This window comes from Bos mutus, chromosome 22, assembly GCF_027580195.1.
Source record: "Bos mutus isolate GX-2022 chromosome 22, NWIPB_WYAK_1.1, whole genome shotgun sequence".
Lineage (NCBI taxonomy): Eukaryota > Metazoa > Chordata > Mammalia > Artiodactyla > Bovidae > Bos > Bos mutus.
In genome coordinates, this window is record NC_091638.1 from 5,403,932 (window position 1) to 5,431,857 (window position 27,926).

A 27,926-nucleotide genomic window follows, 5' to 3' on the forward strand; every position below is an offset into this window, starting at 1 on the left:
TGACCCGCTCCTTCTCTGTGTTTCCACTTCAGAGTACACCAGCAGTAACCCCGACTTGCTGCTGGTTATCTTCCAAGTGACAGGCGTCAGCCTCCTGCCACCGCTGGGCATCGCCATCGCAGTCATCATCACTTTCTACTGCTACCGCATCCACCGGCAGCAGAAGCTGAGCCCAGCCTGGGACTCGGGCAAGCCGCGCAAGCTGATGGAGTTCAGTGAGCACCTGGCCATCATCCTGGAGGACGACCGCTCCGACATCAGCTCCACCTGCGCCAACAACATCAACCACAACACGGAGCTGCTGCCCATCGAGCTGGACACCCTGGTGGGCAAGGGGCGCTTCGCCGAGGTCTACAAGGCCAAGCTGAAGCAGAACACGTCTGAGCAGTTCGAGACCGTGGCCGTCAAGATCTTCCCCTACGAGGAGTATGCCTCCTGGAAGACGGAGAAGGACATCTTCTCGGACATCAACCTCAAGCACGAGAACATCCTGCAGTTCCTGACGGCCGAGGAGCGCAAGACGGAGCTGGGCAAGCAGTACTGGCTCATCACTGCCTTCCACGCCAAGGGCAACCTGCAGGAGTACCTGACGCGCCACGTCATCAGCTGGGAGGACCTGCGCCGGCTGGGCGGCTCGCTGGCCCGTGGCATCGCGCACCTGCACAGCGACCACACCCTGTGCGGCCGGCCCAAGATGCCCATCGTGCACAGGGACCTCAAGAGCTCCAACATCCTGGTCAAGGGCGACCTCACCTGCTGCCTCTGCGACTTCGGGCTCTCACTGCGGCTGGACCCCACCCTGTCAGTGGATGACCTGGCCAACAGTGGGCAGGTAGGGTGGCCCTGCCCCTCACTGCTGCACCCCTCGCTGCTGCGCCCCTCCGGCTCGCGCTCCTTCCGCCCTGCACTCTGACCTCCCCCAGGGGATCCACTCAGCCCTGGAAGCGCCCTGCTCTCCTGCCAGGGTGCCTCCCACAGCCAGCAGCACTTCTCTCTCTGGCTCTCAGACCCTTCCCAATCTAGCACAGCCATTTTCTCCTTGAGTCAGTCTTCATTTCTCGTCCATTTAGACTTTTTTTCTTTGCTTCAAGCACTGCTAGTATCTCTTTTTCCTTGTACTCAGCCTCTTTCTGCTCTGTACTTTTGGTCCTTATGTTGCCTTTTTTTTTTTTTTTACCATTTTAGAAGGCAATCTCCTTGAAGTCCAAATCCACATACATTTGGTCACATCCAACACAAGGCCTTGAACAGGCAAAGAGACCAATAAGTATCTACAGAGTGAGTGACTGACTGGGTGAAGGGAGAGTTCTTTTGAAACATCTCACAGATTAAACTGGAAACCTTTTTTGGCTAAGGAGCTATTAGAGACTGACTAACGTTACCACTGGGTGCCCCAGGTGGCACTATGGTAAAGAACCCACCTGCCAATGCAGGAGACAGATAAGACTTGGGTTCAGTCCCTAGGCCAAGAAGGTCCCCTGGAGAAGGAAAAGGCAACCCACGCCAGCATTCTTGCCTAGAGAATCCCATGGACAGAGGAGCCTGGCGGGCTATAGTCCATGGGGTTGCGAGTCAGAGACGACTGAAGCGACTTAGCATGCACACACAGCGTTGTTGTCATCCTTTATAAAAGATGGGCCCCGTGTTTCACACACCAGAAGCTTGGCTGTGACTGAGAGCAAAGTCTTGGGAGCATCATTGCCTCCTCTGACCAGGCTGAGGGTTGTGCTTTTGGAGCATCTCATCACTGCTCAGGCAGCCCTCCAGGGGTGCACATCCAGTGAGGAGATGAGCACGTTGAAACTCAGATGAATCAATGTGCCAGGGTGACCAGTCGTGGAGTGACTTATTAAAAAGAAACTTGTCTTCTAATGCATGACAATAAAAAGCATTATTTTGGAGTAACATTATCAACTCACTTGACATTCCCCTGGATCCTTGGGAAGGTAGGACGTCGCTGTTATTTAGTCAGTCTATACAAGCTGCATTATCACACACTCAAATGATTTTTTCCTTAGAAATATTTTTTTCTTTTTTCCTATGTATCACAGTGTTTTCATACTGTCAGATAAAATCACACAGCATGCCTATCAAATTTATAAAATGACCAGATTTGAGCTTGTAGTGTAAATACTTCCGTATAGTTCGACTCAGCAGAGCTTTTATGTAATTATATGACATCCTCGGCACACTAGAACGTACCGGGGGGTGAACAAAGGAGACTAATGCAACCCTCAGGGGACAAAAAGAATCCTGGCAGTTATTATTTTCACCTCGTATCTTGGAGTTTCAAGAATGAAAAGATATTTAATTTGGAAAAACACTGAAAGTGTCCGTCACCAGTGTGGTCTCAGGGTCTCTGCAAGGACGTTACTGCACACGTGGTATGATGATCTTGTGTCCTGAGCCTAGACACAGCAGGTCTGGGCTTTGGCATTTCCTTCTTTTGGCATTTGTTCTTTATATTCTTTCAAGGTTTTTCAGGGAGAGACAACCTATTTTTTAAAAAAATTACATAAGCTCTACCTTTCTACGCAGGTCTCATTATCTTAAAAAGCATCGTGGTTTTTAAAGACCAACAACTACTCACGTAGGGGGCCAAGCGTCAGCTGTATTTTGAAAGCAGACCTGCAGTGGGAGTTGGATGACGGGCCTCCGTGTGTGTTCTTCTTTAGGTGGGAACGGCGAGATACATGGCTCCAGAGGTCCTCGAGTCCAGGATGAATCTGGAGAACGTGGAGTCCTTCAAGCAGACGGATGTCTACTCCATGGCCCTGGTGCTCTGGGAGATGACGTCTCGCTGCAACGCAGTGGGAGGTAGGCGTGGACCACCATCCTGGTGGACCTCCAAATGATGCTGTGCTCATTGCTTCAGCATGAGTTCAGGGATACGGAAGAGCTGTGTGAGATCTGGTAGGACACAGATATTCCAGCATGATGTGGAATCATGCCTTGGTTCTGTAGCTGCAAGCCAGGTTCGGGGCATAAAGCACTTTATCTCCTTTCCTGAAGTATATAATTACTTTTCCCTGGACCCATTTCTCCATTGGTATCTACAGATCTAGCAAGAGAGGAACACTAATAATATTTATAAGAATTCATTTCTTCTTTGATTCAGAAAATTACCTGATTTTTTAAAAGGTTTTTCAGAATTAAAAGGTCCAGAAAATAGATTTTACTTAAAATTTACTTTTATGGACTTAACTTTTCTTTGCTGGAGAAAACAAGCAGAATGGTTTGACGGATTTGTTTAGGTTTTGAAAAATCTAGAGAAGAGAGGTTATTAAGGAATGTAGCATTCTTCAGGGGTACCGGGGATGTCATGTTTTAGAGGGCATTGTCCCCTCATCTTCCTGGAGATGGGCATGGCTGATGTCCACACCAGTTCATCCTTTTCTGGGCCTCCTCAGAGGTATACAGTGGTTACCGTCAGGATCTGAGGTCTCACCTTAGAAGTGTGTATATCCTAACCTGGTCCTGGTGGGATGCTAAGTCAAGTCAAGCTAACTCCAATTTTATGTTTAACCCTTTGTTTCATAATAATTTTAGACTCACAGAATCATTGCGTGAGTAGTACAGGGAGTTCCCATATGCTCTTCACCCAGCTTCCCCTCCTGTTAACATCTTACCTAAACCAAGTCCCCAGAATTGGGGAACAGGATTCACTCGGGATTCCACATTACCTTGGTGTCCAGGCCACCTCAGTCTCCTTCAACGTGTGATGGTCACTCAGCCTGTTTCTTTCGTGACCTTGGCAAGAATTCAGACCAGTTATTTTATAAACAGTCTCCCACTGTGGGTTGCTCTGATGCCTTCCTATGGTCAGACTGGGATCGTGCCTTTCCAGGCAGGAACGCCTCAGAAATAGTGCCATGCCCTCAGCACCACACACGGCTGGTGTGCCAGCGTGCTTGCTGGCCCGTCTCCTCACACGCTGAAGGCGGCGCCAGCTCTCTCCCTGGGGAGACACTACCTTTTCCATGTGTAATTAATACATATCTTGTGGGAAGGTGCTTTGACCTGTTTCTACTAAACACCTGTTTAATAAGGAGACTAGACCTGTTTTTTAATAATAATTTTACCTGCTGATTTTTAGGGTCAATTAATAGTTCTTGCAGATGATTATTACTGTAACGTTTGCTTAATGGTGATTTTCTATTTTTCTTATCCCTTCTACATATTTTTCATAGATGCTTGGGAAATATCTGTCCTTTCTCTCACCAGTCCCTGTTATTTATTCATTTTACTCTGTGTTTACATGAGTATGGGATTGTGGGTATTTTATTCCGTGGCTATTTAATGTTATCAGTATTTGTCACTTAGGTCAGTTTTGGGCACTGGCCAGACTCTCCAGCGTTTTGCTCCAGGTGGGTTAGGTTGTCAGCATTGCTGGCTCTGATCATTCCTCCTGCTGAGAACTTCCTTAGCTGACTCTCCAGGATGGGCTAGGCTGGGAGCCTCGCTGTCCCATCACCCACATCCCTGGGTCCCTGCACAGGACATAGCACTTCCTGTCTGGCTAACCCAGTTATTTTCTGGTTTTCTGCATGAGATGTCTTCCCCCACAGTATTTCCAAAAGTAACTGAATTTTTCCTTGCACAGTGAAATTTGTTTAACCAAGTTTCAGTCACTGAGAATCATCTTCTGCTTGAAGCTTTGACAGTTCCAAAATGAATCCTTAGACCAGACCCGTGTGAACCGTGAAAGAGGAGACAATGCCGCTGTCACTGTCAGAGTAAATTCACCTAGATTTCGGTATCTCTCTTGTCCTTTCAAAACGGCTCATCGTTCTATAAACATGCTGGAGCCTGTCTCTGCCGTCCCCTCTGGTAGTGCCACCAGCTTCTTAAGGCCTGATCTGCGCTCCCTGCTTCCACAGTCATCAGGGACTGAAGCCCTTTCCTGTTGATATCTGCTGAGTGTGGAAGAATTCCGGCTAGTGGGGAAGAACCGAGTTCACCAGCTTTTACAAGATCTAAAAACGGATACAGTATAAACAAGTTTTCCCAAGGAAGGAACAGGGTCCTATTTGTTCAGTAATCCTCATAACCTTTAGGATAAGAACAGACGGCTTTGGGGAACCGGAAAAGAGGCCATCCCAGTTCTCATTTTGTTTGATCTTAAGCCCACAGTACGGTTTCTCCCATCAGGCTGCAAAATCAAAGTGATTTGTCTATCCTCACTGTGGCCCAGCAGACAGCCCTTCTCTTGACTAAGTGTGTGAACTCACGTGTTAATAATCCCTTTCTTTTGCCTACTTTTAAAAGTGTTATTATATTTGTTTTTTTTTTTTTTGCATGTATGTGTGCGTCAAAAACTGTAAAGGCAGATTTTCAGCCTAATCTTAATTTCAGAGACTTTTATATTTAAAGATCTTCTTAGAAGATACATTAAAGTCAGGACCTTTTAAGGGGAGTTAGGATGTGTTGCCTCTTCCCTGTTGTACAAACACAGATTTCCATAAAGAAGCTTGCTGTCCACTGATGAAACAGGCTTTTTTCCCCCCTTTCCTTTTTAAATATTTGCACTTTCAGACACATTTCTTTCTTTACACATAAAATAGGTAATACCACTCTAGTGGATATTAGGCTTTAATTTATACAGAGGGCAGGATATAAAAGGCCTTCCTGAAGCTTAAACTTCTTTGTATAACTTGAAATACAACATAAGAAATTACTATCTTTTTCATGGACAGTCTCATTTCAGAAAAGGAAATGTGGAAAATGCTTACCTCAGTGTGGTGAGTTATAGACTGGTATTTTATTTCACAAAATAGATCCACTGATATTCCCTCCAAGTTATTCTGAGGAGCTGGACATCTGACTGAATGAAGCAGGAGTCTAGGCATCAAGGAACTCTCTTGCAGGTGGAGAATGTGAAACCCCAGCTTTCTTGCCTGGAGAAGAGGACCCCATTCTGTTCTCAGGGCTGAGCCCAAATTTTTGGCCTGGAGGCCCAGGCGCTGCCTGCTTTTTTCTGCATTTATCACAGGACTCAGTACTAGACTTTGTCTTGCGCTGTTTACGAGGCCTGGAACACTGAAGGAGACTTTTTTGCAGGCAAGGCAGGGAGCACCAGACTGAGTGCCCAGGTTGGCTAAAGATAGTGTGACAGCAGGGTCAGGCAAAGAGGGTTAGATCAGCTCTTGAGGGAACAGTGAGCCTCAGAAGTGTCTTCTCTGTGCAAGCAGCAGAGAGGGAACATGATCAAGAGAAAGCATGACACTGGAGAAGCCACATTCTTCTCACGTGAGAACATGCAGACATAGTAAGAGCACCCTTTGGAAGCAAGCTGGTCCAGCTCCCTTACCACAAGACATAGATTGTCATAAGTGAAGAAGGTGGTCAAAAATGAAAGGCTTTCTGGTGGAAGTAGGTTTGGTCCAGATGAAGAAGGCCACAAGAAATGATAGCTACCATTACATAAGCAATAGCATTATGGAACAATTCATCCCACTTACCAAGGGTTCTTTGAAGGGTGTGCTGTTACTAGCCCCATTTTACAGGTGGGTAAACTGAGGCTTCAGGAAGTACGATAGTGGAGACAGAAATCAAAGCCCTGTGGTCTGATTCTGGCCCACAGGCCCTAAATGTCCTACTACAGGACTGATAGCTTATTTAGTCTGTGGCAGCTAGGATTACCATTATTATTGTGGAAGGGGTAGTCAGTCCTACTCTGTATAACGGCCTTTGACTTGAAGCCTTTCTGAAAGCACCTGGCGGGAACATGCAGCGGTGGCCTCGCTGCAGCATGTTCCCGGTGGTGGACTTTGTGAGTCTGTTAATGGAATCCCAAAGCTGTTAAATGCTGTAGCGTGTGTACCTCACATGCCTCGGTGCCTCAAAGTCTGAGATAACTTCTTTACCTTTTGTCTCTGAAGATGTATCAATTCATTATTTCTTTCACCCAACCTGTATTTTTTGAGTACCTTCTGTGTGGCAGGCATTATTCAAAATGGTAAGGGTGCAGAGACTCTCAGGAGATGGAAAACTAGAAGGTAGTGAGCTTCCCCCCTTCTCACAAAAACACCAAAATCACAACTAACTGCTGAAAGCCATCAATAACAAAGAAATGGTGGAACCTACCAAAAAAGATATCGTAGGTTCAAAGACAAAGAAGAGCCCATAACAAGACAGTAAGAGGGGTGCAGTTGCGATAAAATCAAATCCAATACCTGCTGGGTGGGAAACCCACAGATTGGAAAGCAATTATATTGTGGAGGTTCTGCCACAGGAATGAACGTTCTGTGCCTTACATCAGGCTCCCCAGCCTGGCGGTCTGTCAACGGGAGGAGGAGCCCCCAGAACATCTGACTTTGAAGGTCAGCAGGGTTTGTTTGCAGAACTGGGGAAAACAGAAGCCCCACTCTTAGAGGGCACACACAGAGTCTTGTGCACAGCAAGACCCAGGGGGAAAAGCAGTGACCTCATAAGAGCCTGCTGGTATTAGACAGTCTCTTGCAAGGCTGGGGTACAGCTGTGACTTACTGTAGGGACAAAGACACTGGTGGCAATACTTCTGGGGAGTTCTCATTGCTGTGAGCCCTCCTAAAGGCCATCATTTTTTCACCATGACCTGGCCCCACACAGCAGCCTATAGGCTCCAATTCTGGGATGCCACAGGCTAACCAACCAGAAGAGTTGACTCATTGGAAAAGATTCTGATGCTGGGAGGCATTGGGGGCAGGAGAAGGGGACGACAGAGGATGAGATGGCAGGATGGTGTCACTGACTCAATGGACGTGGAGTTGGTGGACTCCGGGAGTTGGTGATGGACAGGCAGGCCTGGCGTGCTGTGATTCATGGGGTCGCAAAGAGTCAGACACGAATGAGCGACTGGACTGAACTGAACCAACCAGAATGGTGGGAACACAGCCTCACCCATTAGCAGACAAGCTGGTTAAAAAACTTCCTGAGCATGTGACTGCCCAATAAACACACCCGTTGACACAGCTCTGCCCACCTGAGGGACAAGAACCAGTTTCATGCACTGGTGGGACGAAACCAATCCCGCCCAGCAGGATGCCAGCACAAGCATCTTATACCAGCCTTGTCCACCAGGGGGCAGACAACAGAAGCAAGAAGACCTACAACCCTGCAGCCTGTGAACACAAACTGCAATCATAGAAAGGTAGATAAAAATGAAATGGCAGAATATGTCTGAGATGAAGAAACAAGATAAAACCCCAGGTGACCAGCTAAATGAAGTGGAGATAGGCAATCTACCCAAAAAAGAATTCAGAGTAATAACAGCAAAGATTATCCAAGATCTCAAAAATATAATGCAGGCACAGACAGAAAAGATGCAAGAAATGCTTAAAACAGAGCTAGAAGATCTAAGGAATGAACAAGCATAGATGAACAATAAAATACTGAAATGAAAAATACACTCAAATGAATAGAATAAATGAGGCGGAAGAATGGATAAGTGAGTTGGAATACAGAATTGTGGAAATCACTACTATGGAACAGAATATAAAGAGAATGAAAAGAAATGAGTCTGAGAGGCCTCAGGAGCAACATTAAATGCACCAACATTTTCATCATAGGGTCCCACAAGAAGAGAGAGAAAGGACCTGAGAAAATATTTGAAGAGATATCAGCTAAAAAATTCCGTGACGTGGGAATGGAAACAGTCACCCACGTCCAGAAAGCTCAGAGAGTCCCAGGTAGGTTAAACACAAGGAGAAACACTCAAGATTCACAATAATCCAATTGACAAAAATTAAAGACAAAGAAAATTTTAATAGCAACAAGGAAAAATCAACAAATAGCATACAAAGGAACTCCCATAAGGTTATAAAGCTGATTTTCAGCAGAAACTCTTAGGAAGTGGTATAATATATTTAAAGTTATGAAAGGGAAGAGTCTACAACCAAGAATCTACAAGCAGGAGTCTACAAGCAAGGTTCTCTTTCAGATGCAATTAAGAAATCAAAAGTTTTACAGACAAGCAAAAGCTGGAGAACTCTGCACCACCAAACCAGCTTTGCAACAAATGCTAAAGGAACTTCTCTAGGCAAAAAGAAAAAAAGAGCCACAACTAGAAACAAGCAAATTACAAATGGCAAAGCTCACCATTAAAGGCAAACATACAGTAATGGTAGGAAATCATTCATACTCAAATATGATGTCAAAACCAGTGATTGTGAGACTAGGAGAGCACAAATGCAGGATATTGGAAGTGTATTTGAAATGAAAAGGCAAGCAACTGAAAACAATCTTGTTTATGTATAGACTGCTGTATCCAAACCTCATGGTAATCACAAACGGAAAATCTACAGTAGGTGCACACGGAAAAAAGCAGCCGAAACACAACACTAAAGTTGTCAAATCACAAGAGGAGAGAAGAAAAGAGAAAGGAAAGAAAAAACCTACAAGAAACAATTCCAGAACAATTAATAAAATAGCAAAAAAAGAACATATACATTGATAATTATCTGAAATGTAACTGGATTAAATGCTCCAACCAAGAAACATAGACTGGCTAAATGCTTACAAAAACAAGACCTATATATGGGCTGTCTACAAGAGACACACTTCAGACCTAGGGACACATACAGACTGAAAGTGAGGGGATGGAAAAAGGTATTCCATGCAAGTGCAAATCAAAAGAAAGCTGGAGTAGCAATACATATATCAGACAAAATATTCTTTAAAGACTGTTACAAGATACAAAGACGGATACTACATAGTCATCAAGGGATCAATCCAAGAAGAAGATATAACAGTTGTAATATATTTATATATATGTAAATATATATGCACCCAACATAGGAGCACTTCAATATATAAGGCAAATACTAATAGCCATTAAAGGAGAAATCGACAGTGATACTCTTTGATCAACGGATGGATCATTCAGAAAGAAAATAAGGAAACACAGGCCTTAAATGACACATTAGACCAGAGGGACTTAATTGATATCTATAGAGCATTCCATTAAAACTGCAAAGAACAGAAACACGTGGAGGCTAAACAGTATGCTGCTAAACAATCAAGGGATCACTGAAAAAGTCAGAGAGGAAGTCAGAAAATACCTAGAGACAAGCGAAAACCAAAGCATGACGATGCAAAACAGATGCAGCAAAACCAGTGCTAAATGGCAAGTCTTATCTCAGGAAACAGGATAAATCCCAAATAAACAACCTAAAGTTATACCTAAAGCCACTAGAAAAAGAGCAACAAATAAAACCCACAGTGCAAGCAAAGAGATCGTAAAGATCATAGCAGTAAAAAAAGAAACAGAGACAAAGAAAACAATAGATAAGATCAGTGAAACTAGACAGCTAGTTCTTTGAAAAGATAAACAAAATTGACAAACCTTTAGCCAGACTCATCAAGAAAAACCAGAGGGCTCAAATCAATAAAATTAGAAATGAAAAAGGAGGAGCTACAGTGGACATCACAGAGTACAAAGGATCATAAGAGACTACTACAGCAACTACATGCCAATAAAACGGACAACTTAGAATAAATGGACAAATTCTTAAAAAGGTACCATCTCTCAAGACTGACCCAGGAAGAAATAGAAAATATGAGCAGACCAGTCACAAGGATGGAACTGAAACCATGATTTTAAAATTCCCAACAAACAAAAAACACTCCCATACTCACTCTGTGAGGCCATCACTCTGGTACCAAAACCAGACAAAGATATCAGAAAAGAAGAAAATCACAGACCAATATCACTAGTGAACATAGACCCAAAAATCTTCAACAAAAATACTAGCAAATCAAATCCAACAATACAGTAAAAGGCTCATAGACCATGATCAAGTGGGATTTACTGCTGAGATGCAAGGTTTTTTTTTTTCCTAATATCTGCAAATGAATCAGCATAATACACCATGTTAACAAACTGAAGAATAAATTTGTTTCTTATAGTAAACACTCATACCATATGATATAAATAAATCATCATACCATGTGATCCTCTCAACAGATACAGGAAAAGCTTCTGACAAAATTCACACTCATGTATAATGAAAATCTCCAGAAGGTGGACATAGAAGAAACATAATTCAACATAACAAAAGCCATATATGACAAACCTACAGTCAACATCCTACTGAATGGTGATAAGCTGAAAGCATTTGCTCTAAGATCAGAACAAGGTACGGATATCCACTCTCACCAGTTTATTCAACAGTTTTGGAAATCCTAAATTCACTGTAATCAGAGAAGAAAAGAACGAAAAGGAATCCAAATTGGAAAAGAAGTAAAACTATCACTGTTTGCAGATAACATGATACTACAGATAGAAAATCCTGAAGATGTTACCAGAAAACTGTTTGAGCTCATCAATGAATTTGGTAACATTGCAGGATACAAAATAAATACACAGAATCTGTTGCATTCCTACACACTAACACCAACAGACCAGAATATGAAATTAAAGGAACAATCCTATATATCATTGCATCAAAAAGAATAAAATACCTAGGGATAAATCTACCTAAGGAGGCAAAAGACGTGCACTCCAAAAATTGTATATGTGCCGATGAAAGAAACCAAAGGTAACACAAACAGATGGAAAAATACACCATGTTTCTGGATCAGAAGACATATTGTCAAAATGACTATACTACCCAAGGCAATCTACAGATTTCAGTGCAGTCTCTATCAAAGTACCAGTGGCATGTTTCATAAAACTGGAACAAAAATTGTTTACATTTGCATGGAGACACAAAAGACCCAGGATAGCCAAAGCAATCCTGAGGAAGAAAAACAGAGCTGGAAAAATCAGGCTCCCTAACCTCAGACTATACAACAAAGCTACAGTAATCAAAAAAGTATGGTATTGGCACAAAAACAGAAATACAGATCAACAGAACAGGAGAGAAAGGGCAGAAATAAACCCATGCACCTATGGTCAATTAATCTGTGCAAAGGAGGCAAACACATACAATGGAGAAAACACAATATCTTCAATAAATGGTGCTGAGAAAACTAAACAGCTACATGTAAAATAATGAAATTAGAACATTCTCTAACACCATACACAAAAATAAACTCAAAATGGATTAAAGACCTAAAGGCAGGACAGGATAATACATAACTTTAGCAGATAACATAGGCAGGACACTCTGACATAAATCACAGCTGTGTCTTTTTAGATCCATCGTCTAGAGTAATGGAAACAAAAATAAATGGGACCTAATTAAACTTACGACTGAGCAACTGAATTGACTGAACTGACTGGATTAAACTCAAAAGCTATTGCACAGTAAAGGAAACCATGAACAAAGTGAAAAGGTAACTCACAGAATGGGAGAAAATATTTGCAAACCACGAGACTGACAAGGGATTAATCTCCAAAATTCACAAACAGTTCATGCAGCTGAATATCACACAAACAGCCCAATCAAAAAATGGGCAGAAGACCTAAATAGACATTTCTCTAAAGAAGCCATCAGATCAGATCAGATCAGTCGCTCAGTCGTGTCCGACTCTCTGCGACCCCATGAATCGCAGCAGGCCAGGCCTCCTTGTCTGTCACCAACTCCCAGAGTTCACTCAGACTCACGTCCATCGAGTCAGTGATGCCAGCCAGCCATCTCATCCTCTGTCGTCACCTTCTCCTCTTGCCCCCAATCCCTCCCAGCATCAGAGTCTTTTCCAATGAGTCAACTCTTCGCATGAGGTGGCCAAAGTACTGGAGTTTCAGCTTTAGCATCATTCCTTCCAAAGAAATCCCAGGGCTGATCTCCTTCAGAATGGACTGGTTGGATCTCCTTGCAGTCCAAGGGACTCTCAAGAGTCTTCTCCAACACCACAGTTCAAAAGCATCAATTCTTCAGTGCTCAGCCTTCTTCACAGTCCAACTCTCACATCCATACATGACCACAGGAAAAACCATAGCCTTGACTAGATGAACCTTTGTTGGCAAAGTAATGTCTCTGCTTTTGAATATGCTATCTAGGTTGGTCATAACTTTCCTTCCAAGGAGTAAGCATCTTTTAATTTCATGGCTGCAGTCACCATCTGCAGTGATTTTGGAGCCCAGAAAAATAAAGTCTGACACTGTTTCCACTGTTTCCCCATCTATTTCCCATGAAGTGATGGGACCGGATGCCATGATCTTAGTTTTCTGAATGTTGAGCTTTAAGCCAACTTTTTCACTCTCCACTTTCACTTTCATCAAGAGGCTTTTGAGTTCTTCTTCACTTTCTGCCATAAGGGTGGTGTCATCTGCATATCTGAGGTTATTGACATTTCTCCTGGCAATCTTGATTCCAACTTGTGTTTCTTCCAGTCCAGCATTTCTCATGATGTACTCTGCATATAAGTTAAGAAGCCATAGAGATGGCCAAAAAGAACATGAAAAGATGGTCAATACTGCTAATCACTCAGTTCAGTTCAGTCGCTCAGTCGTGTCGGACTCTTTGTGACCCCATGGACTGCAGCACGCCAGGCCTCCTTGTCCATCACCAACTCCCGGAGTTCACCCAAACTCATGTCCATCGAGTCAGTGATGCCATCCAGCCATCTCATCTTCTGTCGTCCCCTTCTCCTCCTGCCCCCAATCTTTCCCAGCATCAGGGTCTTTTCCAATGAGTCAGCTCTTCACATCAGGTGGCCAAAGGATTGGAGTAATCACTAGAGAAACACAAATCAAAACTACAAAGAGATAGCACCTCACACCAGTCAGAGCAAACAATAAATGTTAGAGAGGCTGTGGAGAAAAGTGAACCCTCCTAAACTGTTACTGGGAGAACAGTATGGTGCTTCCTTATAAAACCAAAAATAAAGCTACCATATGATCCAGTGATCCCAGTCCTGGGCTCTGGAGAAAACCATGGTTCAAAAAAGTGTGTAACATCCCAGTGTCCATTGCAGCACTATTTAAAATAGTCAAGACATGGAGGCAACCTAAATATCCATTGCTAGGTGAATGGATAAAGAATATGTAGTTATATATGATGGAATAATACTCAGCCATGAAAAAGAGACACAATGCCATTTGCAGCCGCATGGATGGACCTGGAGGTGATTATACTAAGTAAAATAAGTTCAGACAGAAAAAGACAAATGATATGTTGCTTATATGTGGAACCTTAAAAGATACAAATGAATTACAAAACAGACGCACAGACTTAGAAAAACTTACAGTTATTAAAGGGAAAGGTGATAGAGAAGGATAAATGGGGAGTTTGGGATTGAAATATACACACTGCTATATATCAGATAGATAACCAAGAAGGACCTACTGTATATTACAGGGAACTCTATTCAATATTCTGTGATAACCTAAATGGGAAAAGAAATTGAAAAAGAATAGACACATATATATGTATCAATGAATCATTTTGCTGTACACCTGATGCTGGTACAACATTTTTAATCAACTACAGACCAATATAAAATTTTTTAAAATGCTGAGAGTGCAGCAGTGAGAAAAATCTTTGTCCTCAAGGGACAGAGTGTCTAATGAAGAGCTAATACAGCGTGCTGCAGTCCATAAGGTTGCCAAAGACTCAGACACGACTTAGTAACTGAACAATAACAAAATATGCTAGAAAGACAAGTAATGTGTCAGTATCAGGGCTGGGGATGATGGTTGCAAAAAGAAAACCCAAGTTGGGCATAGCTAATAACAGAGACTGTTATTTCAGAGACTTAGGTCATCTGGAAGTATGCAACAGAAAAACCAAGAAAACAGGTTTTTCAGAGTTGTTTGAGGAGGGAACGAGATGGAAGGAGCTGGCTGGTGTGTTATTGTTTTATAAAGGAGTAAGTCATGAACTCACCATCTCTCCAGGACAAACCTGGAGACTGGCTCTCTTACAAAGAAATCTCTGTCCTGGCTTTGGTTCGTCTGGTGTCCGTGCAGGAGTCTGTGTGTAATGTGTGGGAGGCAGAGGAAAGCGGGTCCTTTCAGGGCCCCGCTCTGGGAGCACGGCAGGCAGTGTTCATGTCACCCAGCCACACTGGCCCCCAGGCCGCCTGACTTTCAGATCCCTAGCCATGTCAGCCTTTGAATAGCAGCTGACACACAGCAGCCAGCTGAGCAAGTATTTTCACAAGACGATGAGAAACAAACTCAGCCTGCTGCAGCCTGTGAGGCAGAAAAAATGAAAGGAAAGGAGTGGGATGGGGGCAGGGAAGAGGGTGGGAGAGGAGTGAAGAGAGCCTGGGATAGCAACCTTCCTCTTCCTGCGTTTTGAGGCAGGATAATTTGGAAGGAAGACAGATATAAAAGGGTTCCGCTCTGGGGAAAACTGCCAACAATTTTGCAGCCCTGTGAAGTTGGAACCACGATCAAAACAGCAGCTGTGGACCAGATGCTGACTTTAAGAGGAGCATCCCTATTGCCCAGGCCCCTCTGAGCACCAGAGCTCGAGGTGCGGACTTTTCTTCTGCCAGCCTCCAACCAGATAAAGAGATGCCAAGGGGTGGGGGTGAGGCCCTGGCCCTCAGGGGAGCCTGGGATGGGGGTGGAAAGAAGAGCAGCGAGGTCTAGAAGCTTCCTAGAGCGGCAGCTATTTGAAGCCTTCAAGGAGATCCCAGGGTCCCTGGTGCACCTAGCCCTGGGTGGTGGCGGTGGGGGGCTGATCTCAGCAGGTGGTCCTGCTGGGGGAGCAGGGTGTCAGCCTGGGGACGGACCGAACCCTTGGGTCGGCCGGACTCTTGAAGAGGAATCCAAGTTCAGCAGTCTGTAGGGAAAAGAAGGCAGGAAAGGCCTAGGAGAGAAGGAACAGGAAGTGAGACAGGCCGTGGAGGGAGCTGGTGAGCCCCAGGCGGTAACCTGGGGAACAGCTGAAGCATGATCCTGCTGGGGACTGGGGACGCTGGCGCAGAGCGCACACACATCTCAGCATCACACCCCTGACTCCGGGTTTATCTTCCGTCTGCTGTCAGTTGACAGTTAGTGTACCTTCCGCTGGCATTTGTGGTTCTGCATTCCTGGCTCTAACCGCTCACGGATCTTGTGTTGAGTTTATGACCCACAGCTGCTTGACTCACGGATGCAAAGCTCATGTATCCAGGGGATCGGGTGGGAGAATGGGCGTCCGTGGGTGTTGGCGTCTGCCTCTGGTCCTGGGACCGGCCCCTGCAGGTACTGAGGGAGCTCTGTGCTGAGTGATGGTGGCGGCACTCACGCTCTCTCTTGTGCTGTGGATATGGAAACTGAGGCACAAGGTGGTGCCCTCTCTCTTCCAAGTCCTCACCTCTAGTTTGTGATGGAATCCAGGCAGGCACAACTAACCATGTCCCTGCTTATGATGCATATTGATAGCACTTTAAGTGCTAAACTTAAGCTTACTCTTTAAGCTCCTTGATTCTTTTTTCATAGAGGTATTTCTTTCTTTCTTTTTTTTTTTTTTTTGCCACAGTGCACAGCACACAGAATCTTAGTTCCCTGACCAGGGATCAGACCTGTGGTCCCTGCAGTGGAAGCAGAGTCCTAACCACTGGACTGCCGGGGAAGTCCCCGAATTCTTAAAAGATGAGACTCTCTGACCTACCCTTTGACTTGCTTTCTCTGCTGTTCTTCACATTATTTAATCGAGGGCACAAAGAGGAAAATGCCACAGTCTTACTTTTCCCCACCTGCACTGCCACCAGCCTGATCCCAGGACTGATCCTGATCCAGACATGAACTGCACCACAGTCATGTCCTCCAGAGGAAGACACTTAAGACTGTTCACACTCCCATGTTGTCATTGGCTTCAGACTGCCCCTAGGGCTGAGGCTGTCATGTTCTAGAAATCTCCAGGCCAGGAAGCTCCTATTAGCCAAGGGCAGTTCTCCATAGAAGGGAGAGAGCGTGTGCCCTTACGACCCAATGCCTGCAGCAGCTGGGGGCTAGTGCCTATGGCTCAGTAAGGGGGGTTTAGGCAGGCTGCCAGCCACACCTGCTGTGGCAGCCAAAACGGCTGGAAAGGGAGAGTCAGCGGACTAATACATTGTCTAAGGAGCAATTTATATCATACGCAGACCCCGTCACATCGCATTATATTATACACACCTGAGGGTGTGGCACCAAGAGAGCACCATCATTTGATCAGATTGGGTTACAGGACAGCTCTGGAGTGGGGACGTGGAGGTCATCCAGTTCAGAAGCCCATTCAGTTTAGAGAAGAGAAGGCTTAGGTCAGAGTAAACCCTAATGAGAACAAACTCTGATTCTCTTGATTGAATCCAAGCCAGCTCATATCTATTGAAAGCCACCTATGTATAAGACATAATTTCAGGAGGGAATTAAGACACAAAATTCAGTCTGTGTCTTGGTCCTGAGGAATTTACAGTCTGGTAAAAATGTAAGGGAATGGAAGAGAGAAGTAAGACATCTAAGTACTATCCAAATCAACATTCAGATCTCACCTCCAGAGTAGTACAGATCCAGGGGCTGCAGGCTCTTGAAGGCAGACGCAGACACACAGTAGGTTGTTTATGCTCGTCTCAAAGTGACGAGGGGGTATGAGGAGGGTGGGAGAAGCCTCCATCCCACTAAGGGAAGAAACAGTACCCTGCCAGCCTTCTAGCTGGGTGAGGCTGAAGAAGATGAATATGCAAGAGGGCTCTGGGAACGGGGGAAAGTCAAACAAACAAGAACAAGCCATCTCTTTTCAAAATGTCATTTTGCCTTAAATGCTTCTTCGATTCTAAGCCTGTAGGGGCCATTTATTGAAAGTTTCACTCATTAAACAGGGTTATTTTGAAGTAAAGGCCAAAGGTTGTATTTATTCTGGAGGAAACTGTTGAGTCATGCCCACTCTTGCCTTTGGGCCCAGACATGTTTCAGTGCTGTAGTGCTTTTAGTTTCTAAATTGTCCTGCGACCCACTGATGTGGGTATTGTCCCACCCACTTAAATTAACAGCCTTTCTAATCTTCACCTTGAGTTTATGCATGGGCCACTTTGGATAGGACCTAAGATTCATTCATTTGTGATAAAAACTCTCAACAAATATGATACAGAGGGAACACAATTCAACATAATAAAGACCATTTACGATAAATCTACAGCTAACATTATACTCAGCTGTGAAAAGCTGAAAGGTTTTTATCTAAAATTAAGAACATGACAAGTATGCCTACGGTTGCCACTTCTACTTAACATATTATTGGAAGTTTTAGGTACAGCAGTTAAACAAGAAAAAAAGAGGCATCCAAATAAGTAGAGAAGAAATGGTCACCATTTGCAGATGACATGATATTATATGTAGAAAACCCTAAAGACACCACCCAAAACCCAATGGGACTAATGAGTGAATTCAGTTACGTTGCAGGATGCAGGATTAATACATAGAAATTTGTCGCATTTCTAAACACTAATGATGAACTATTGGAAAGAGAAATTAAGAAAACAATTTGATTTACAATCAAATAAGAATAAAATACCTAGGGATAAATTTAACCAAGGGTAGAAGACTACCTGTACTCTAAACACTATAAGACATTGAATAAGGGTAAATGGAAAGATATCCCATGTTCATGGAATAAAAGATTAATATTGTTAAAATGTTCATAATATTCAAAGCAGTCTGCAGATTTAATGGAATCCCTATCAAAATACCCGTGACATTTTTTACAGGACTAGAACAAAATAATCCTAAAATGTGTATGGAACTACCAAAGACCCCAAATAGCCAAAGTAATCTTGAGAGAAAAAGAACAAAACCAGAAGAATCATGCTCCCTGACTTGAGACTGTACTACAAAGCAGCAGTAATCAAAATGGTGTGGCACAGGCACAGAAGTAGACGTGCAGACCAATGGAGCAGAATAGAGGGCCCAGAAATAAACCCACACACTTGTGGTCAACTAACCTACAACACGGGACGCAAGAATAGACAACGGACAGAAGACATTCTCTTCAATAAGTGGTGCTGGGAAAGCTGGACAGTTACGCGTGAAAGAGTGAAATGACGTTTTTTCATACTACATGCAAAAAAGTATGTGTGTACACACACACACACACATTATGGAATATTAGCCATAAAAGACAATGAAATTTTTCCATTTGCAATGACAGGGATGGAGCTAGAGGATATTATGCTTAGTGAAATAAGGCAGACAGAGAAAGACAAATACTGCTTGATTTCACTTAAATATGGAATCTATAGAATGAAACAGAGGCAGATAAACTGCTGCTCATTGCCAGCAGGGTGAGGGGTGAAGGGAGGGGAAATGGGCGAGGGTGATTAAGAGATACAGGCTACCAGGAATGAGATAGATAAGTTATAAGGATACAATGGACAGCATAGAAAACATAGCTCGCATTTACAACTGTATACAGAGCACAGCCTACAAGAACACTGAGTTACTATGTTGTATACCTGAAACTGATACAATATGGTCCCCCTGCCAGTGCAGGAGATCTAAAAGATGCAGGTTCGATCCCTGGGTCGGGAAGATCCCCTGGAGGAGGAAATGGCAAACCACTCCAGTATTCTTGCCTGGAAAATCCCATGGACAGAGAAGCCTTGTGGGCTCCAGTCCACAAGAGATGGACGTGACTGAGCAACTATACTTCAATAGGAAAAAATTAGAAGAAAATAAGTGACATGAATTTCCCTTAAAAAAAGAAAATAAATGGACCTTAGTTGAAACCTGAAACTCTGATGAAGGGTTTACATCATCTTTCATTATTTTCTTTTTAGCGAGTATCACTGAAGGAAAATTACATTTTTAAATTGTTTGTTATCAATCTCTCTCCTCTGTCAGCTAACTAAAACAGCATTTCTGAACCTCTTTTTCATTATTACTATTGAAAGGAGACTTTGTAGACTTTTTTTTTTCCTTAATCACTACTCCCCATGACTTTTTATTCCTGTGGGAAAATATACATGATATAAAATTCACCAGTTTAGCCATTTTTAAGTGTTTACGATTTTTAAAAAAGTGGTGCAGTTGGGTAGCATTAAGTACATTCACAATGGTGTGTAATCATAATCATCATCATTATCCATTTCCAGAACTTTTCCATCTCCCCCAGCTGAAATGCTGTACTAGTGAACAGAGTCTCTCCATCCCCCAACAATGTATATTCTCCTCTCTGCCTCTGTGAAGTAGCCTAATCTAGGTACCTTACATAAGGGGAATCATAGAATATTTGTCGTTTAATGTCTGGCTTATTTCATTTGGCATAATCTGTGTTGCAGCATCTATCAATTTCATTCCTTTTTTATATGGCTGAATCTCTGCAAGAAATTTAATACCACATATTAAATCTATTTATGTGCTGTGGACCTTTGTAGGGCCACAAACCTTTGTAATATGGAAGATTTTTCTACCTCCTAGGAACCACGATCCTTAAAGCCTGTATCCCCTGACCCTGTTGATCTTGTTCTTGGATCTGTCTCCAGCCGTTAGCACTTCATGGTCACTGAACAGTCACGTGTTGACTACTTCAAGGTCCTTCTATGACCCTCCTTATAATTTTATTAATCCAATAGAATTAAAAACCACCCCCAGCATAATCACAGGCGAATCCTGACAGTATCCCAACCGTGCATGCCCTTCTCAAGGCCCTGTGTCCGCCCGCTCTCTCCAACAGAAGTGAAGGACTATGAGCCTCCGTTCGGGTCTAAGGTGCGGGAGCATCCCTGTGTGGAAAGCATGAAGGACAACGTGCTGAGAGATCGAGGCCGACCAGAGATTCCCAGCTCCTGGCTCAACCACCAGGTGAGGAGGGACTGTCGTATTCACCCAGAGGGAGAGGGACAGCTCAGGCAGCAGAGAAGTCCAGGCTGATGGGCATCAATCGGATGTGTTCCGTGATTCTGCTTGGTTTACTTCATAAAGGAGTTTCAGTAAAATGGGATGACCTTGTTACTGTATGTCCCACCACAAGTAAGAAAGGGCTCACACAGAACATGTGACGGGCACCTGTCATATGGTCTAAGACCCCTTGGTTCTGAACTAAAATATTTTGTTTACAGCCTCTGCCACTCATCCTTTCCATAGGGAGTTTGTGTTTTGTTCTCTTCTGGGTTCCAAATGTTTTCTTCTGGGAACCTTCAACATTGGCAGGAACTACTTGTGAGAAAGAAGGGATTGTCTGCCAGCTGGCCTGCGAGGGGCTGCTGTGTGCTCAGGCCACAGCAGGCCTGTCGGGGAGGAGGCCGGGATGAAGAAAGGCAAAGAAGAGCAGAGGGCAGGGGAACAAACAGGAAATCTGTCTTTCCAGAACCTCCTGACAGGCGGTGGATGCGGCCGTCCATCCGCAGCAGATTCTTTGCTCTGGGGGCATTTTGATGGGGCAGGGGAGGGGCGAGGAGGACCGTGGGCTTCGGGAGCAGGGATGGTCTGACACAGCAGAGAGGAGCTCTGGACCACACCCCCGTGCTCCCAGCCCACGACACCCTGTCTTTCCATTGACGTAAACCTTTTATGGCTGCCTTTGGATGAATTCCCTCACCCAGGGAGGGCTGGGCTAAGTCCTAGGTTTCCTAAGGGTAAGGCAAATGCAGATGGGAAGCCGAAACCACAGTCAGGCGTGGCAAGGAGACAGATGGAGCAGGAAGCCTGGTATGTGCCTGCCTGGCTGAGAGCCGCTTCAGCGGGCAGGCCCGCTAACATCGGGGAGAGCCTGCAACAGGCTGTGGACCCAACCGTGGGGGCCTGGGGTTTCTCCCCGGGTTTCAGTGGTTTCAGCAGAGCCTCTTTGACTTTGAAAATGCAAAGCTGTTTTGTGTTCACTCTAAACTCAGAAGGTGCAATATTGTTTCCTTCAGCTCTGTCGCCTCCTCTGCTATACAGTTCTTATAATGAATAGCCATTATTCATGATGATAAAATTCTGGAAAGAATTTGCATAATACATTTTTTTCTCTTAATGAGATTTGTTGCCCTATTGATTTCAAGTTAATGCTTAATATTTAATTTAATTTACTGCCTGTAATTACAGTGCCAGAATAAAATAAATGTTACGTGTGTACCAACAATAACACTCCACTCTTAACAGGGCCATCAATCAATACCATCAATTAGGGGAATTATACAATTAATCCAACATCATGGGCTCACTCAGGGGGCAGGAAGGGAGGGCAGGTCCTGGGTGTGGGGTGCTGTTGCTCAGACTGCAGACAGGAAAGTGCTGCTCTCAGGGAAGGGCTGGAATGGGTCCATCCCCTGGGGCCACCCATGTGCGGGCCCCCCAGTGACAGGGTCGGGCTCTGAGAGGCACAGTCTGTTTCCACTCTTTGGGCTACGTATTTAGTCTGTGTCTGCCTTATTTCCAAAAAACAACTTGAACTAACAAAAACATTTGCAATGCAAAATGAGAGTTAAAGCTGTGAGAGAAGACCCTTGTTGTCTGTTGTGGACAGCATTTTCTGGATGGGCCTTTTTTGAGTGGGGCCTTTAGGGGGTTAGGTCAAGCCCCCTGATACAGCCTGCAGGACATACGAAGACAGCTGTTTGCCAGGGTCCAGGCTGAAGCTGGAGAGGAAGGGCCTAGCAGAGAGTGTCCTTGAAACTACTGGAAGATGGGCTTGGATCCTTACAAAGCATGTGGACTTGACTAATGCAACCAGACTAATGCCCACATGTCACTCCAACCGGGATAGTCAGTCCTATTGAAATAGGAATGCTGGTGGCTCAGATAATAAGGAATCCGCCTACAGTGCAGGAGCCCCGGGTTCGATGCCTGGGTCGGGAAGATCCCCTGGAGAGGGGCATGGCAACCCACTCCAGTATTCTTGCCTGGAGAATCCCCAAGGACGGAGGAGCCTGTTGGGCTACAGTCCATGGCGTCGCAGAGTTGGACAGGACTGACTGTAACACACACATATGATTCCAGCTCTGACTCTCTGGAAAAGGCAATACCATTGAGACAGTTAAGAGATCAGTGGTTGTTGGGGGCTCAGGAAAGGAAGGAGGGCCTACGAGGCACACACACAGGAAGTTCAGGGCAGTGACCTTGTGGGGGCTGTAATGATGGACGCTTGGTCAGAACCCTGATCCTGTACCTCACCATGAACCTCGCTCTGGCTGACTGTGGTCAACGGTGATGTTTTGTGTTGCTTTACTGGTTTTAACAAATGCCTCACACAGATGCAGGGTGTTGATGCGGGCGGGGAGGGCGGTCTGCATGGGGGGAGGGGGTATATGGTATGGAAATTCTGTAATTTCCATTCGATTTTGCGGTGAACCTGAAGCTTCCCTCAATAGTAAAGCCTGTTACTGCGCCCCCGCTCCCTGGAATAGAGAGGTAGGAAATGGCAGTAGGAGCCCACTTCTTGGGAATTTTCACGAACGGGGATGCTGCTGTCCCCGGAAGCCTGCTGGGGACCTTGTGCTGTGTCTCCGCTTCCCGGCTTCCTGTGAGCAGGAGCCCCCGAGTGCTGCGGTCAGATGGCGCCGGGGGGCTGGCCTGCAGGGGGCACAGGGCAGGGGCTCCCCCACCCCCAGGAGCTTTCCACCCCTTCTCAGGGGCCTGTGGACCCTCTCCCCCTGCAGGGCATCCAGACGGTGTGCGAGACGCTGGCCGAATGCTGGGACCATGACCCCGAGGCCCGGCTCACGGCGCAGTGCGTGGCCGAGCGCTTCAGCGAGCTGGAGCACCTGGACAGGCTCTCCGGGAGGAGCAGCTCGGAGGAGAAGATCCCCGAAGATGGCTCCCTCAACACTACCAAATAGCTCTTCCCGCGGCCGGCCCAGCGCGGCCGCCCTGTGGCCAAAGAGCAGGGTCAGCAGAAAGCTGCCCCTGACGATGCTTCCTGGAACCCGGGGTGCTCCCTCCCCCGAGCTGGGAGGGGGTGGCAGGAAGCAGCTTCTGCCTTTGACGTTGTCATAGGATAAGCTGTGTTAGCACTTCCTCAGGAAATGAGATTGATCTTACAATAGCCAATAACATTTGCACTTTATTAATGCCTGTATATAAATATGAAATAGCTATGTTTATATATATCTATATATGTCTATATATACACAGCCATACTTGTGGAAAGAGATGAGGACAGAGACCACACGTGCCCAGACGTGGGCTGGATGGGCAGCCTCAGCACTTGGCGGCACGCGTGTGCTGGGCTCGGGGCACATGGGGAGGGGGTCTCTGCCTTTAGAGAGAGGCTCGGGTCTAGGAGCCTGCTGTGCCGCATTGCACTTGCTTTTGCAACGTAGTAACTCCCTGCACTGGGTCCTGTCCTGGCTGTGGAGCCAAGTGGAGCCGCACTGTCTGGGGACCAGACCCCAAGGTCCCCACGTCCCATCATCTCTCCTGGACTCGGCACTGAGCGTCACACCCATGTTTGGTTTGTGAACCTCTGTCCTCAGCTAGCTCAGAAAGTCTCATCGCGTCAACGTTTTAAGTCCCATCTTTTACCTCCACAAGCTACAGAAAAATCAGGACATGTTTTCCCTACCCGTGAAATTGCCACACCTTGTACTAATGAGAAAGTGTTCTTTTTAAAAAAATCCCCCCCTCCACCTATGTTACTGTTCCCCATTTCCTAAAAGGGCACAGATCTCCCTTCCAGGCTCTTTATGTTCAGTTTTTCATCACGCTCGGTTTCTGTCTTCCGCTTGCCATGCATCACTGGTAGGTCTCAGGCTCCAGGGGGACTTGAGCACGTTTTGGCCACGTGGACAGTATTGAAGCAGCATTGCGCTGCCACAGTCAGGACTGTCCAGGCACTCGGAACGTGTGTCTTGCTTGGCCAGCACACTGTTTAACAAAATTGAGCCACTTTTTAAATATCTGGAGATTCTGCAAACAAATTTTGGATCCCCGAGTGAGACTAGATAGCTGATGGCTTACAGTTCTCGCTGTCCCACATCATTCACAGATGATGGTGTAGACACACTTAGAAAGCTGCTCTCTTCCCCTGTGAACATTCGTGTTTCCCCCTGTTCTCACCCTAGTTTGGGAATTAAACCTTCTTTCCCCAGCCAAGGTTCCCTGCAAGAAATGTGCATTCACGCAATCATTCTCTGGCTATAGAGTGTCGTCGTGATTCCCTTCCTGGGGTTAAAATTTGAAGTTGGCCTTTTTTTTTTTTTTTTGGAGTGACAGGGACTGCCTCTGGATGGTCCCTATTAACCCAAATCTCTTTTGCTTGTATATTAAAGAGTGTTCCCTTTTGCATTCAAAGGGGGAGACCTTTACTCCAAGAAGTTGTTGTCATGGTTACCAGTCTCTTAGTCATACCCACCTTCCCAATGTTTGCAGAATTTGATGAATGTGGGACGCGGGAGTCCCATCTACAGTTAGGAAATATGTGTCCATGTGGGTAAGAAAAAAGAATGAGCTTTAATCCTCCATAAGAAACTTGGTAATCCACAAACAGGTGTTAATGCTGCAAATAACAAGCTCTTTTGTAAACATGATTTGAAGCTTACTTTCAGCCAAATAGGTAGGAATATTGGAGAGGGACTGGCAATGATCAGATCAGCTCTGCTTGGGTTTTGGAAGCCGCATCTCATTGGGGTTTTAGCAGACACGCTGAAGTTGGGATTAGGTGGAATTTTTAGGAACCCTTCTTGGTTCAAGTGGACTGAGAGAGATTAGGCAGTTTGGCCACAATGCCATGGAAGTGCCCAGAAGTCCCGTGCACTTTAGGGCTGGTGATGCTGTCCCAATAGCTGTTGCTCATTGACCTCTAGTGGTGAATTTCTAGAATACTGGTCCATTATGGGAACTGCCAAGATTCAAAAGAGCTTTATCACTTCTGGGTCATCATCAGCATAAACTGGAATGTAGATGATACTGTGGCTTGTTTTATGTTTGTTTTTTCCTTATTCAAGAAAAAGACCAAGGAATAACATTCTGTAGTTCCTAAAAATACTGACTTTTTTCACTACGTAAAGGGAAAGTTGTATTCTTTTATGGAACATTTCAGCAATACTCATGTATTAAAATAGGAATGTGAATGCTGTGTACTCTTTTTATATCAAATGTGTCAAGCACTTATTTTCATTCTATGCATTGTTTGTCTTTTATATAAATAAAATGTTTATTCGATTGAATAAAGCAAAAGTACTCAGGTCAGCTTCCTGCCTCCTGTTCTTGTTCATAGGAGCCCTCAAGCCTCATTTGGTTATTTTGTAGTCTGCAGAAAAATCCACAAGACAGATCCTCTCCAGCTTTTCCACGTTCCCTGTCATCTTCACCTGACTGTGGCAGGTCCCTATTTCTAAAAATCAGTCACTTAGTACGGACATGTGGCAGGTGCTGGTGGTGGCTTGCTCCTCATCCCAGGGTCAGCACGGCGTCGCTCTGCATTTCCAAACAGTACCCTGTCTATCGTTTCCCCCTGGCTTCTCCTGGGGCGTGGCTTCTCCTGGGGCGTGGCTTCTCCTGGGGCGTGGCTTCTCCTGGGGCGTGGCTTCCCCTGGGGCGAGGCTTCACCTGGGGCGTGGCTTCTCCTGGGGCGTGGCTTCTCACAGAGCTTGGCTTCTAACCGGGTGGCACAGCCTTGACCCTGCACATGCTTGCTTCTGCCCTCCCTTCCTCCTCACAGTAACGGGCTGCCACCATCTTTTCCTTCTCCAGGTGTCATGCTTCCTGCCTCTTCCTGTCTACCCAGCCACCGCATCTCGCTTGGAGCTTTTTCATTGAGGTATAATTGATATACAACACTGTATTAGTTTCAGGCGTACAACAAAATGATGCAATATTTGAATGTATTGTGAAAGGGCCACCATAATAAGTTTAGGTAACATCCATCATCATAGTTACAAAATTTTTTTTCTTATGGTAAGAACTTTTAAAACCTACTCTTAGCAACTTTCAAACATGCAATATGGTATTATTATCTATTGTTGCCATGCTGTACATTAGATCCCCGGGACTTATTTTGTAAACTGGAAGTTTATACATTTTGACCCCGTTCACCCATTTCATCCACTCCCACCCTCTGCCTCTCTGGCAACCACAAGTGTGTTCTCTGTAGCTCAACTTTTTTTTTTTTTTTCAAATTCCACACATCAGTGAGATCTCAATGGTATTTGCGTTTTTCTGTCTGACTTATTTCACTAAGCATGATGCCATCAACTTCCATCCATGTTGTCACAAATGGCAAGATTTAAATTTTCATGACTGAAAATATTGTTGATATAAGTGCCACATTTTTTAATCCACTCATCCATCAGTGGATACTTAATTTCATATCTTGGCTTAATGCTGCAGTGAACATGGGGCACAGATATGTTTTCAAGTTAACGTTTTCATTTTGTTTGGATAAATACCCAGACGTGGAATTGCTGGATTGTCTGGTAGCTCTATTTTGAAATTTTTGAGGACCCTCCATATTATTTTACATAGTGGTTGCACCGATATGCATTCGCACCAACAGTGCACCCAGCCCCAGAGCTGTGACAACCAAAAGCATCACCAAACATTGCCAGATATCCCCTGGGGACAAAATTGTGGCTCCCAGCTGAGGGTCACTTAGGTGGACGGGGTCCTGTCCTACTGTGGGCATTAGTTCTAATGCTATCTTAATAGTAGCTTGGCAGTTTTAGAGATTACTAATTTTAGCGGTTACCTGCTCCTCCATTTACCACCTACGTGACCTGAGTAAATTACTTAATCTTCCCATGCCTCACTTAATCATGTGTACAGTGGAATTTTTACAGGCTTCGTCTAATACCAGAGACCACTGTGGTAAGGAATACTGGTAAGGCGTTTGGAGTTGCTATTGAAATTGGAAAGCCCTCAGGGCATATTGGCCAATGTTAGGCTGCTTTAGTGTGCCAGGGCTGTTTTCCAGAGAGGCTAGGACTGAGATACACGTTAGGGCGCACTAACAGCACAGAGGAGAAATGGATGTGCCGCAAGCCTGGAGCACAGGGCAGCTCCTGTGCTGTGCACAGGGTGCACAGCGGTCATCTGGGGAGGGTGCCCACTCACTGAGCACTGGCCTGGACTTCCTCCCTGAGGCGGGTAGTGCCCATTTCCCAGGTGAGAAATGCGCCAAAGACTCCGGTAAGAAGCTTAAGGTCTCAGAGAACTTGGTCTGCTTGCGGAGCCA

General features: G+C 45.1%; 1 protein-coding gene across 1 annotated transcript in view; it reads left to right on the forward strand.

The window, feature by feature from the left end:
* TGFBR2 (transforming growth factor beta receptor 2) overlaps positions 1-25,942 on the forward strand; it is a 92,650-nt gene extending 66,708 nt beyond the window's left edge. Inside the window, exons 4-7 of the mRNA XM_070359730.1 lie at positions 33-832; positions 2,676-2,817; positions 20,508-20,635; positions 23,413-25,942. Coding sequence (XP_070215831.1) covers positions 33-832; positions 2,676-2,817; positions 20,508-20,635; positions 23,413-23,592 — 1,250 coding nt within the window. The 3' untranslated portion in view covers positions 23,593-25,942. The remainder of the gene's footprint in view (positions 1-32; positions 833-2,675; positions 2,818-20,507; positions 20,636-23,412) is intronic.
* The last annotated feature ends 1,984 nt before the right edge of the window (positions 25,943-27,926 follow it).